Source organism: Trichosurus vulpecula, chromosome 1 (assembly GCF_011100635.1).
Source record: "Trichosurus vulpecula isolate mTriVul1 chromosome 1, mTriVul1.pri, whole genome shotgun sequence".
Lineage (NCBI taxonomy): Eukaryota > Metazoa > Chordata > Mammalia > Diprotodontia > Phalangeridae > Trichosurus > Trichosurus vulpecula.
The window spans coordinates 501318056-501330668 of NC_050573.1; the positions used below are offsets into that span (position 1 = coordinate 501318056).

Below are 12613 nucleotides of genomic sequence, written 5' to 3' on the forward strand. Positions count from 1 at the left end.
GCTAAAAAGAGAACATCAAACTAGGAACCCATAGTTCACTTTAAACTTCAGAAAATTTAAGTCTTTACATGTTCCGTTACAGTCATTTACATCTGACATATAGGATTGTCTGATCTTGTTGCTTTCTCAAAATTTTCCACTCTGAATCCAGTTCCTTTAGGAGGATGGGATGCTACTGAGGATTCATGAAAACATAAGTAACAACACTCTTCCAGGTAGAGGCTTTCCACCCCTAAGTTCAATGGTTATCCAAATGAATTTACTTATAAGAGGCTGACTTTACTCCAATTATAATAAAAGACTTGGGAGGATACTTAAGTAATTAATTCCAAAACTGCATATCAAATAAGTTGACTATAATAAAACATGGTTGTACCACAGAATATATAGTACAAATGTGTTATTTCCACATTCATTATAAACTTGAATGAAATTGACTTTTCCATTAATGTAACAGAAAATATTCCATGAGTTACATCCTCTAAGATACTGACTACACTAAAATTCTCTTCCCCAAACCAAACTGAAGATGTTTACAATTTATTTTCAATAATTAATAGAATAACATCTAGGTCCTATAAACAGTTATATCAATACCTAATTATTCTTACATTGTTTTGAAACATTTAAACATTTCATACAGAAATACATACACATACATATACATACCTATACACATATATGTATGTAGTAGCAGGCAGATGACTAGGCCAGATAGTCATTTACTAAGTTGTTTAGGATATAGAATGACTACATGTTCAGATTGAAAACAGCAAGATCTCACATACTTGCGTTGTGCGCATGTCTTCTATTGACCACTTGCTGAAATTATAGAAATTTGCTCTAAAAGGAAAAAGCAGGGACATGACTTATAACAGCCTCAAACTGGTCCTTAATGACTCAACACGTATATGGCTGGATAAAGTCAGTTTGTCTTTAGGTAAGAGTAAGAGTTGACAACCAACCTTGCAGTAACAATTCTACCTTATAGCTAGACATGAATAGCCAGGTGGGAAAAATTCCTGTTCAAAAGGAACGCAGTGGCAAAACTGAACCAGAAGGATCCTACCTTAGGCTAAGCCAAAGGTCATCCTCTCAGCTTTCTCCTAGATAGAAACCTCTACCTGTAACAGTTCAGGATCACATTCCCTCTGAGTAGCTTGTGGCATTTCTCTCAAATAGTGGATTACTGACTTAATGATCCATCTATACCTGAATTCAAATCTTAAAACAAAATCAGTTACAGTCCCAAGAGCTTTTACCTCAAATGGTAAGTTTTACCAATCACAGCTTAGGGTTGGATATAGTTATTTTTCCTCTCATGGAGTTGCAATGAGCAATAAAAGTTTATCAGGACTGAAGCATATGGAAGAGATTTCACTTAATGTTCTTCATTTGTTCTTCTTTTCTTCTCAAGTTTAAATTTGCCCTGGTGTAAAGACCAATCACTAGAAATCAATTCTATATTATACATAAACTTGCATATCCTGTACATAAACTTGTAAGCCAAGTTCATTGTTTAGGAATTCCACAACCCAAACAAGCTCTTTTCCCAGGGCTTAAAACCTTTCCCACACAGAATGTTTCTAGGAACCTGGTAAGTTTACAAAATAAGGGAAATCAACAAGGACTCCAGACAAGACGCTGATCCTGTTGCCCCTGTCTGCCCATCCATCTACCCTGGGTGCTGTGGGCTGTGGTCTTTGATACACCACCTCATGCAAGGTAGAATGGAATAACCCTGCTGCATACCCTAATACCACAAGGCAGACTGCTCTGAATAAACAGATCCAGTACAGATAGAGCTTTCACTTCTTCCCCTCTTTCCACACACAGTAATCAACGGCCAATTTTAGGTTTTAACATTATGCCGATAACCCCAAATAACTTAGTTAATACTCTTGCACTTTCATAAGTGATAGCCAAATAGTTGTAGATATAACTTCCTCTTAAGTACAGACAAAGGTGGAAATATCCAGTTCCCTAAAATGCATTTATAAAACATTATAAAACAGGGTTAGCAGGTTGATAACATAAATGGTTTTACACAACTTTCCTACTACATTTTAGTTTCTTTCAATTCATACTCTAATAATATCCAAGTTATAAAAAGTTGTTCTGATACAAAAGTTTATCAGTTTGCACAATATTATGTATTTGAAACTTGAAACAAACCCATTGCTGATCAGGTGACTCTAGTCCTGTTGAATGTATTTCCAAATTGCCTTATACAGAAAATCAGGCATCTCATCACCATTGGCATTGTATACTGATTGCATCTAAAATCCCATATAAAATTATCAAGTATGAAGCAATTATACCTAATTAAGAGACTAATAGTATCAGTTAACATTTATAGTGTTTGCCCTATGCCCTATGTGTTAGGCACTTTACTGTCATGTGAAATAAACTAAGATAATTTGCTTAAGGTCACCCAATTATCAAATTTCAGATCCATGCATTTTCCCAGTTTGTCTTAATACCAAATAATATAATAAATTCTGACTTCTCTTAAGCACCAAACTAGGAGAGACATATTTCACTTAAAATGTGACCAGAATGAATTCAATTACACCTGGATCTATCTTCCAAATGGTATTTCACAGAGTCTGGGGTTATGATTTTACTATTATAGTATTATATTTTACACAAATGGTATTTATTCCAAACATTTCATATTATGGGGTCCACCATTTCCAGCCAATCCACTGCCAAAAACTATAAACGTGGCAGTCTGATATTAGGGTTTAATCTACTTCAATTATCACACTTGAAAGTATGTTTTAATTTAGTTCAAATCTGGATTCCTCAATCTCAGAAGGAACCCATAGCTTATGAATTCACTCATAACTTCCTATGATTTCTTAAAATGAATAGGAGTTTGATATAATTTATAGTCGTTTCCAATTTTAACACACATACCAATTTAAAAAGTTATTTTAAAATTGACCAGTACTTAACTTTAGTTTGTAAGACTCCCTAAATTCTAAGTAGATGTTCCAATCAAACTAAATTTCTTCTTGGTTGTTTCCCGATTCACACAAACCTTTTCTCTTTTTGTGAATCAGGAAAGGGTTAAGTGCCAGTTCTGTTCCAAAGTGTAGCCTTTTTTCATCTTGAAACTTTCACTGACATAGCCTCCAAACCTCTCTATAATCAATAAGATGATCTTTGTCTCTTAATAAATCTGTCATTCTGGGAGTTGGGGTCAGGTAAGATATGCTCTTCATTCCCTTAAAACAAATTCTAAAGAATATTAACCAAATTACTTGCTAGCTTTTATTTTCCACATATTTATGAAAACATTCCAACCACTATATAGTCTGAGGGGAAAAGATTCCCCCCCCCCCTTTTTTTTTTCCTCATCTGTCCTTCTACACTTTAGAACCTGGCTATAGTTCAGGAATGCAGAGGAAGAGAATAAGACAGAGAGATTTACCAGCAAAGTTTTTTTTTTTTCCTGATCTGACACTTCTCTTACTTTCTTCTACCAATCATATCTCAAATAATTTTCACTTCACTGAGTATATTTTCTTTTTTTTTTCTCTCTCCCATCCACCTACCCACCCTGGCCACTGTAGTCAGCCAGGGAGGGAGGGAGAAAAAGAGAAAGAGACTCTCTTTTCTCTATACCATCCTCTGAATCTTCTCCTGTATTGTTGTCTTCCCAGGGGTCCCCCACCTTATTGCCTTCTTATCTGCATGCTTAACTCCCTCCAGCCTGGCTAACTGGCAAGCCAGTGTTTCTACATACTTCTCTTTCTTCTCTATCTTATCAGCTAAATCCCCGGGCACCGGGAGCAGTGGCTTTCCCCATGTCTTGTTCTAACTGTGCTTCCTTCTGCAGTCTCCTAATCTGAGCTTCTGGGTCTAGGACCTTGGTAGTGGCTTCCCTCAACACTATGAGAAAGGGCCATCCACATCAGCTGCTACCTGTTTCCCTTCCTTACCCAACCTGAGGGAACATAGTTCCACCAGGAGGGTCTCGAGACCTTTTGGCATTTTGGAGGCATCCTTGCACTCACATAGGTGTCCAACACCTGGGCCACTCCACCTCATGTGGAATTCACAGGCCATCCAGGGATTCCTCCCATCCCCCTATACCCTTGGACATTTCTTCAGTATCCTGCTGACTATGCCAATTGTAAGGTTTGATATCCCTGCGTACTAGGATATTCATGGCATCCCCAAACAGAGGAACTAATTTGGTACCTAAGAAAGAGGGTGGAAGCTCTGGGTTGATTATAGAAAATAATTTAATCAATTGGGTTACTTATATTAGGGGCTAGTCTGAGGTGGCTGCCAGAAGAAACAGTCTCAATAATGGATTGATCTCTGCAAAAACCCCAGAAAAGCCCTGTGGTAATTGTAGGAATGAGACAAAGGGAGGAGGATCAATAGAGTGTCATTACGTATGTCATCGTGATTTAGCTAATGTTTTGATTTACTGCTTAGTACTTGGTTTGAGTTCAAAACCCTGGGCATCAAGGCCAGCGCTGTTGGGTAGATGTCCAGATACTCATCATTGTGGCCTTATTATGGCTTTCACTAATCACGACCCCACATAATCCTAATTCTCTTACCCTTTGGAATATCATATTCCAAGCTCTCTGAAACTGCCAAATCTTGTGTTATTCTGACTCTGACTATGGTATTTGAATTGTTCCTTTTGACACCAGCTTCTTGCAATGTTTTCTCCTTGATCTGGGAGCTCTGGAATTTGGCTGTAATGTCTCTGAGAATTTTCATTTTGGGATCTCTTTTAGGAGGTGATTGGTGGGATTCTTTCAATTTCTAGTTTACCTTCTAGTTCTAGAATATCAGGGCAGTTTTCCTTGCAAGATGATGTCTAGGCTCTTTTTTTTTGATCATGGCTTTCAGATAGTCCAATAGTTTTTGAATTTTCTCTTTTGGATCTATTTTCTACATTAGTTGTTTTTTCACATTTTATTCTATTTTTTTCATTCTTTTGATTTTGTTTTATTGTTTCTTGATGGTCTCATAAACTCATTAGCTTCCACTTTCCCAATTCTTATTTTTAAGGAATTATTTTCTTAAGTGGGCTTTTTAAACTTCCTTTTTCATTTGGCCAATTCTACTTTTTTTGTTGTTTCTTTTTGGAGGGAGGAAGGTAGGGCAATTGGGGTTAAGTGACTTGTGCAAGGTCACACAGCTAGTAAATGTGTCAAGTGTCTGAGGCTGGATTTGAACTCAGGTCCTCCTGACTCCAGGGCTGGTGCTCTCCTCACTGTGCCACCTAGCTGTCTGGCCAATTCTACTTTTTAAGGAGCTCTTCAGTAAATTTTTATACCTCTTTTTCCATTTGGCCATTTATGCTTTTCAAGGCATTCTTCTCCTCATTGGAATTTTGTACTTCTTTTAGCATTTGGCCTCTTCTGTTTTTTAAGGTGTTATCTTCTTTAATATTTTTTTGCCTCTTTTACCAAGCTGTTGATTCTTTTTTTTTTCTCATTATTTTCTTGTATCACTTTCATCCCTCTTTCCAGTTTTTCCTCTACCTCTCTTACTTGATTTTTAAAATCCTTTTTGAGGTCTTCCATGGCCTGAGACCAATTCAAATTTTTCTTTGAGGCTTTGGTTTTAGCAATTTTGACCTCATTGTCTTCTTCTGAGTGTGTTTTTTGATCTTCCTTGTCGCCACAGTGACTTTCTATAGTCAGAATTTTTTTCTGTTGTTTATACATTTCTCCAGCCTATTTCTTGACTTTTAAGTCTTGTTAAAGTGGGGCTGTGCTTCTGGGGTGGAGGGTGTACTTTCCCAAGCCTTGGGGTTTTTGTGCAAACTGTTTCAAGAGCTAGTTCTGGGGTTCTGCAAGCTTTCTGTCCTTCCAAGGTGGTATGATCTAAGGAGAGGCGTGTTTACTACTCAGCTGATCTGTGCTATGGTCTGTGAGTGACCATAAACACTCTTTTCTGCCCTGGAAGTGTGACCAGGCTCTCCACTTCCCTGTGGCCACCCAGGACTGTAACCCAGATCCAAGTATGGGCAATACAACAGAGTCGTGCTCCTAGTGCCAGCAAAGAGACCCTTGTAATCTCCTTTTGACCATTTGTCTGACCCCCATGCTGTCTGTGGGCTGAGAGCTCCAGAAGCAGCTGCTGCCACTGATGATTCAGTGGATCCCAAGGCCTGCTCCTGGTTTTGTGGGGTCCGATCTGCACTGGCATGGCCTGCACTAGACAGCACTCCTCTTTCACTCTGGTGTGACAGGCCTTTCCTGCTGGCCTTCTAAGTTGTCTTGCACTGAAACATTGTTTCACTCTGTCCTTTTGTGGGTTCTGCCACTCCAGAATTTGTTTTGAGGCATTATCTAGCGTTATTTGGAGGGGAATTTGGGAGAGCTCAGGCAAGTCCCTGCCTTTTCTCTGCATCTTGGTTCTATCATCAATCCCTCCTTCCTTGCCCCGCCCCCCCATTAGTTTAAAGCAAAGGCATTTAATGAAATAACATAATAAGAAAAGTTTCAATAGAGTATTTCTCTTGTAAATCTAGGATTCTCTCTCTCCTACAAGTAGATGCACTCTCTGAGGAGGAGAGGGATCAAGTTTGAGTGGCACAGACACAGGGAACATATGTGAGCAGAACACACATGCGGCAGTGGAAAAGAACTCTGTCTCTGCATTCAGAGGACCTGGGTTCGAATTCTACCTCTGATGCTTACTCTCTGTGTGACCTTAGCTAAGTTATTTAATCTCTTTTGGCTATAGTTTCCTCATATGTAAAATGAAGGATTCGAACTAGAAGACCCCTGAGTTCCTTTTCAGCTCTGAACCTTTAGTAGTATGACTTGAGGGGCAGCTCATACCTCTGAAGCTTCAGGATCAGCAGTGTGTGCTGGCGATGTCACCCCATGGCTCTCAGGGGGCCTGCTCCTTAACAGTAACGTAAGGTCCTTTGGTGACGTCATTGCCCTGCTTACGTTGGGTCTTCTCTCCATTGGGTTGGCATCTCTGCTGGGCCTGTTGCATTGTGCCATGCGTTCTCATAGGCATTCCTCTGCCAGGTGTCTGGTGACGGCTAGGCATGTAGTCTCAGTTGGACCTTGTTGCCTTTTACTATTTTTTGGACTCATCCCTTCAGGATTACCTGCCTGCAATCTAGACCATTAGGGTATAGTGAATAGAGCATCTCCCAGATAAGGACCATTGACAGTATTTTTAATCATACCACACCCAGCTAACAAAAGCCAGCCTTAGATTGAGTGCTACTGTGCTAAGATTAAGTCTTCTTTTTGACCCCTACATTTGGGTGGAGATCTCAGCTCTCTGTTTTAGAACATAGAATTATCCACTTAGAGTTGAAAGTTTACCTGTGACATCTTTGAGTATCTGCCTCTGGAGCACTAATCAGCCATAGTTTGTTCCAAAAATTAGATTGTGTTTTGTTTTTTTTTAAATTGTGGAGCTGAATAATGACTCTTCAGGTTCACATGGGTCTCTCCTGCTTTGTGGAGAATGAAATGTTAAGAATACAATCACGATTACTCAGGGCCTTCAGTTAGGAAAATTCCCAACGTTTAGGTAGAGCTTTGGCTCTTTGCCTTAATTTAAATTTGTATTTATCTCTAGCTGTCCCATGGCCTGTTTATGATTGAGGCAAAATTTAGGTGACCCGAGAAGTAAGCAGAGTATGTTATAGCATCTGTTAATGTATAAGCACCAAGGGGGGAAGTTGGGTAAGCAGACCTTTTCTTGGAATCTCCCTCAGTCTGTATGAATGGATAAAATCTGAAGCTTCAGCCAGAATCTTCTGCTCTGGTGGCCTTCCCTATCTCTCTCTTCTCTGCCATTGCTTGGTTCTCCTTGTTCTTTCTCCTTTTTCCTACTTAACCTCGTGAAGCTAATTCTTTCCATCTCAGGTTATTAAGTCAGTGGGTGTTACCTTATTGCTGCTGCTACTCAAATATTGAAATCCCACTGCTTCTCCATCTGGCTCCCCTAGACAGTGTGTTTCTTTAAGCACTCAATTCCACCCTCCCCATGAAAACCTGAGATAGTCCTGGATAATTTCTCAAGGCTTATAGGGAAATGCTGGTGCCTGGAATGCTTCTTTCTGCCTTCCCTCAGAATGGACAATGCCAAGATCCTCTTTGGCTTAGAATGAAACTTAATTTGATTCAGAAGGAAAGGTAAGTTAAGGAGGCAAGATCTTTGTTCTCTATCCACCTAACCTGCATTCTTGTCTTTATGGTACATATCTCATTAACAAATGCAGTAGCAGAAACCTTGCTGTTGTGTTTGGCTAGTTTGTCTTTCCCTAGAAGAAGCGATATAAGTGAGGATTTAAAGTGAAAGAAGCAAATATTTATGTATATTAATGTTTATCCATAGAATAATGTAGAATTTTCTTGAGTTGCTTTTCATATTGTTAAAAACAAAGCTAATAGTAAGTAGTTATTTTAAGATTATTTAGTCAAATACATGAGGATTTTTTTTTAATGTTAAAGATCAATAAATAAGACAAGGTGAGAAAGTTATTTATTTGGATCTGTTGTTTCCAGGTAGTCAAATCTGAAAAAGTTAACAAAGAGATAGTCTAGAATTATCTTCCAGTAGGAAGATAAAGTAAAATTTAAGGAAAAGAACAACTAAAGTGAATACTCTGAGTTTTTACTTATGTGATCTCTCTGAGCCTCCTTCCTGCCAAAATCCCCAACATACTGTCTCTCTTTTTCCCTGCCTTCAAGGTCCAGTTCAAATTCCACCTCATTTTTGATACCTTCTCTGTGTAGTTTAGTCCATAAAAATCTTTCTCCCACCTAAGTTCCTATTGTACTTAAAGTTGGCAATGATACCTGTTCTTTCATATGATTTTTGCCCCCTTACCTGTTCTTTCTTTGCTTTCATATGCTTTAGCTTTGCTTTCTAGTCTTATACTTCCTTTGCAATCATTCTCTCCAACCTCTACATAATAGAGAAGTCAGTAGGTACTTAATTGATTTAAATAGTGGCTAGGGAAGGCTCTCTAGTTAGGAAAAGTAAATTTATGTAGCCAAAGACAAGTAGGAGGTTATACAGGTATCTCATATATTTAGGACATATAAACCTTCAGGCACAAATAACATTTTAATCTTGATTTTTCCATGTGTTTCAGCAGCTTCTGCCCAACCTGAGGCCTTGTAAACTATTCTTTAGCAGAATTTGATTTGGTAGCAATATGAAATAATAATTAAAAAAAAACCCTTAAAAACCAGAAAAGTGTTTTTGAGTTAGTAGATGTAGTACTGTTCATCTAATGTTTAAATGTATTGAAGTGATGCATAGCACTATGTATATATATTTTTTTCTTTTGTTTCGCAGGCTGTTTATCACAATGTGAAACCGGTAGTTCTGCAACAACAATTGGAGAATGTTCATCTCAGTCAAGACAAAGCTGAAGCGTTTGCCAGTGCTTGGGCTAGTATGGGTCCAGATACAGTCGAAAAGTTCAGACAGAGGATTTTGGCTCCACAAAAGGTAGTATTATTCACTTAACTTCAACTTTCCTGACATTTGTATAACATTTTTAGAGAGAAGTTTACAGAAGTGATGTAGTCTTGTAGAAATGGCACTGGCATTGGAGATAAAGGACCTGGGTTTGACAGGCATGTTTCTTTCCGTTTAGTGGGCTTGATTTCCTTGTCTGTAAGATGAGGGAGTGGGATTAGATGACCACAAAGGCCTCTTCCAGTTCTATGTCCTTAATCCTGCGATTCAAAGCATCAACAGATTTTACTTAAAAGCAAATAATAAATTATGAAATTATGTTTATATATTTAAGTAAGAAAAAATAATGTATTGTCCTTTGTTCTTAGTATGAGTAAAAAGATCAAATCAATTTCTGTAGTTACTACTATAACTTACTTTTTAATTAAGCCTAATTTTACTTAGTCTGATGAAATATACTACCATAGTTGAAAAAACTTGGAACGAAAGCAACATTTTCTCACAACAAATAATGAATGAAACCCTGAGGAGTAAGAAACCTAGCTTAAATAAAAATACAGTCTGCTTTAGTATCCTTTTAGTTATCCTAAAGGGATGTATTTAGATCAATTTGGAGGACAGATTTTTATGCATGATGAAGATCATTTGACAAATGAATCTTTTCAAGGACTAAAAGATAAATTAAAGGTATAGTGGATACGTACTGTTGTTGTTAAGGTTCTTATTACAAGGCTGAATATTTTTGTATGATTTTGAGACTAGAGCCTAATATATCCTTCTGCTGGTTTATCTATTTGTCCCAAATAGAATATGACTCTTATAAACTGTCAGAGAGGTGAAATAACTTTTCCATAGTCACAAAATTAATTCTTTTTTTTAGAGCTGGTTCTTATTAAGTTGAAATTTAAATGACTCTTTGTATATAGTGTGCCATCTTTCATGTATTTCCACATACATACACACATAATATTCAAGTATGTCTTAGTCAAACCCTAACCTTGAATAAAATATGATTTCAAACCTTTTGTAGGAGGCCTTTCCCCAACTTCTCCACTGCTTGTGCCTTCCCTTGTGAGATTACCTTCCACTTCCACTGTACATATTTTGTATGTATAATTTTATGTATGTTCTCTCTCCAATTAGAATGTGAGCTCTTAGAGAGCAGGGACCATGTTTTTGGCTTTTCTTTATATTTCTTGCATTTAGCATAGTGCCTGTCCTATAGTAGTGCTTAATAAATGCTTGTTGAATGACTAGATGCTTAGTTTAAAAGTTATATATAAAGTATGTAGTATATGTATATTCTGCTTTAATGTAAATTATATGGATAATATACCTGAATGTATGGCTAAAGTTTAGATGGACATTTTATGTGTGTCCTGATGTGTGGGAATATTTAACTTCTTTGGGAGACCACAGTCCTTAGCAACTTCAGAAAAATTACTTAAAGAGCACAGAGAAAAGAAAGGTGTGGGTCTGTTTCTTCCTAATGTAAATGTAAAGAGACACAAATTGTAGTGCTTTCATGTAGTCTCTTTAGTTCTCATCGTTGGTCAAAATTTGATGATTTCTAAGAATTGCATCACAGAAACTGAAGTCAGATTTTTAGGACTGAAAAATCTTGAATTATTCGTTTGTCTTGATGAAGTTAAGAATACTTTTTGTATGTACCCTGGGACTTCCCTTTTTACTTTATTGTATCCTCCTGCCATGCTGGGCCCCTACTCCCATTGGTGAGCTCCTTTCAGTGCTTTTATTTTGTGGATGGGCCCAGATGCTGGCCATGATTCATCCTTCTAAGGATCCTTCTACCTAGATACTTCTCATTCCTCCACTCTACCTCCCCCCTCTTTTGTGTGTGGTCTTTCCCCATTAGAAGGTAAGCTCCTTGAAGACAGAGACTGTCTTTTTTTTTTGACTTCTGTTTCTGTCCCCTGCTCTGAGCACAAGCCTGGCATCTCATAAATGCTTAATAAGTGCTAGTTACCATGCTGGTTAAAATCAGGGAAGCAATGTAGTCAGTGTCTCTAATCTCACAGAAATATCATGACTGTTGACAGAAATGTCACATCAGAGACAGTAGGATGCCGTGCAGAGGGCACTGGACTAGGGATGAAGAGCAGCTGGCATGTACTCAAGTTCTTAACCTCTTTGGGCCTCAGTTTCCTTATGCATGAAAGGTGTGTATGTTCTCTTAGATGATGTCTCAGCTGCCTTCCCTAAAGTGAGCAGTGGAAAGTACTCTATGAATATACAATAGAACTTTAAATTGTTTAGCTTTTTCTTGACTAAATCATTTTTAGAAATAATTTGCCTGCACAATTAACCAAAGGACTAATTATAGTGTTAACAAAAGTGCTTTATTTGACTTGCTTCTCCCTGCCCTCCTCCCCCCTTAGGATCTGGGCACATCTCAGCCTTTGTTCCTTGTAACTTTCCTTTATGCAAACATACTGTGATGACTTCTATAACCTCATTTGCCTTTATGGACATAGTTTGTTTAGTCTGTATTCTGTTTTATTGGTTCACCTTTTTTCTTCTTGTGGTTATATTTTCCCCTTTATGTTTCAGGTTTATTGTTATTACAGGTTAGTGGAGTTAAAATATCTTTTTGCTTGTCAGAAGTGCTCTGGGTTCCTTAAACAAAAGCCCTGAGCAACTTTGAAAAAAAAAAACACCTCCTTTAGAAGCTCCTCTTTTATTGTCTCCAAAAGAATGATATTTAACTAATCTGGATTCCGTAGCACTCTAATACAGTATTTCCAAGGAACTTTTGTTTTATGAAACAGTAAGCCAATAGACTTTTATTAAACCTTTAATATGTGCCCGGAACTCTGCTAGGGATATAACAAAACCAAAAGCTATCCCTCTCTTCAAGGAGCATCCATTTTAATGGGGGAGACATATAGGTGTATGTACACATATATGAGATACATAAATAACAAATGTTCTTATAAGAACATGCAAGATACATACAGAGTTAAGTGCTGAATGAAAGGCATTCTGAAAAATGTGCCCTTTCCTCTGAGTCTTGAAGAAAGCCAGGAATTCTGACAGGTAGAGGTGAGGAGAGAGTATCACAGGCATGAATGGGGCAGAGCCATTGCAAACATTAAACTGGAGGGTCCTTGAGAGCAGCCACTGTCTTTTGCTTTTATATCCTCAG

General features: G+C 37.8%; 1 protein-coding gene across 1 annotated transcript in view; it reads left to right on the forward strand.

Annotated features, from left to right (window-relative positions):
* The window catches only part of COMMD10 (COMM domain containing 10), a 238957-nt gene that overhangs the window by 10734 nt on the left and 215610 nt on the right, over positions 1 to 12613 (forward strand). The window contains exon 4 of the mRNA XM_036742848.1: positions 9322 to 9477. Coding sequence (XP_036598743.1) covers positions 9322 to 9477 — 156 coding nt within the window. The remainder of the gene's footprint in view (positions 1 to 9321; positions 9478 to 12613) is intronic.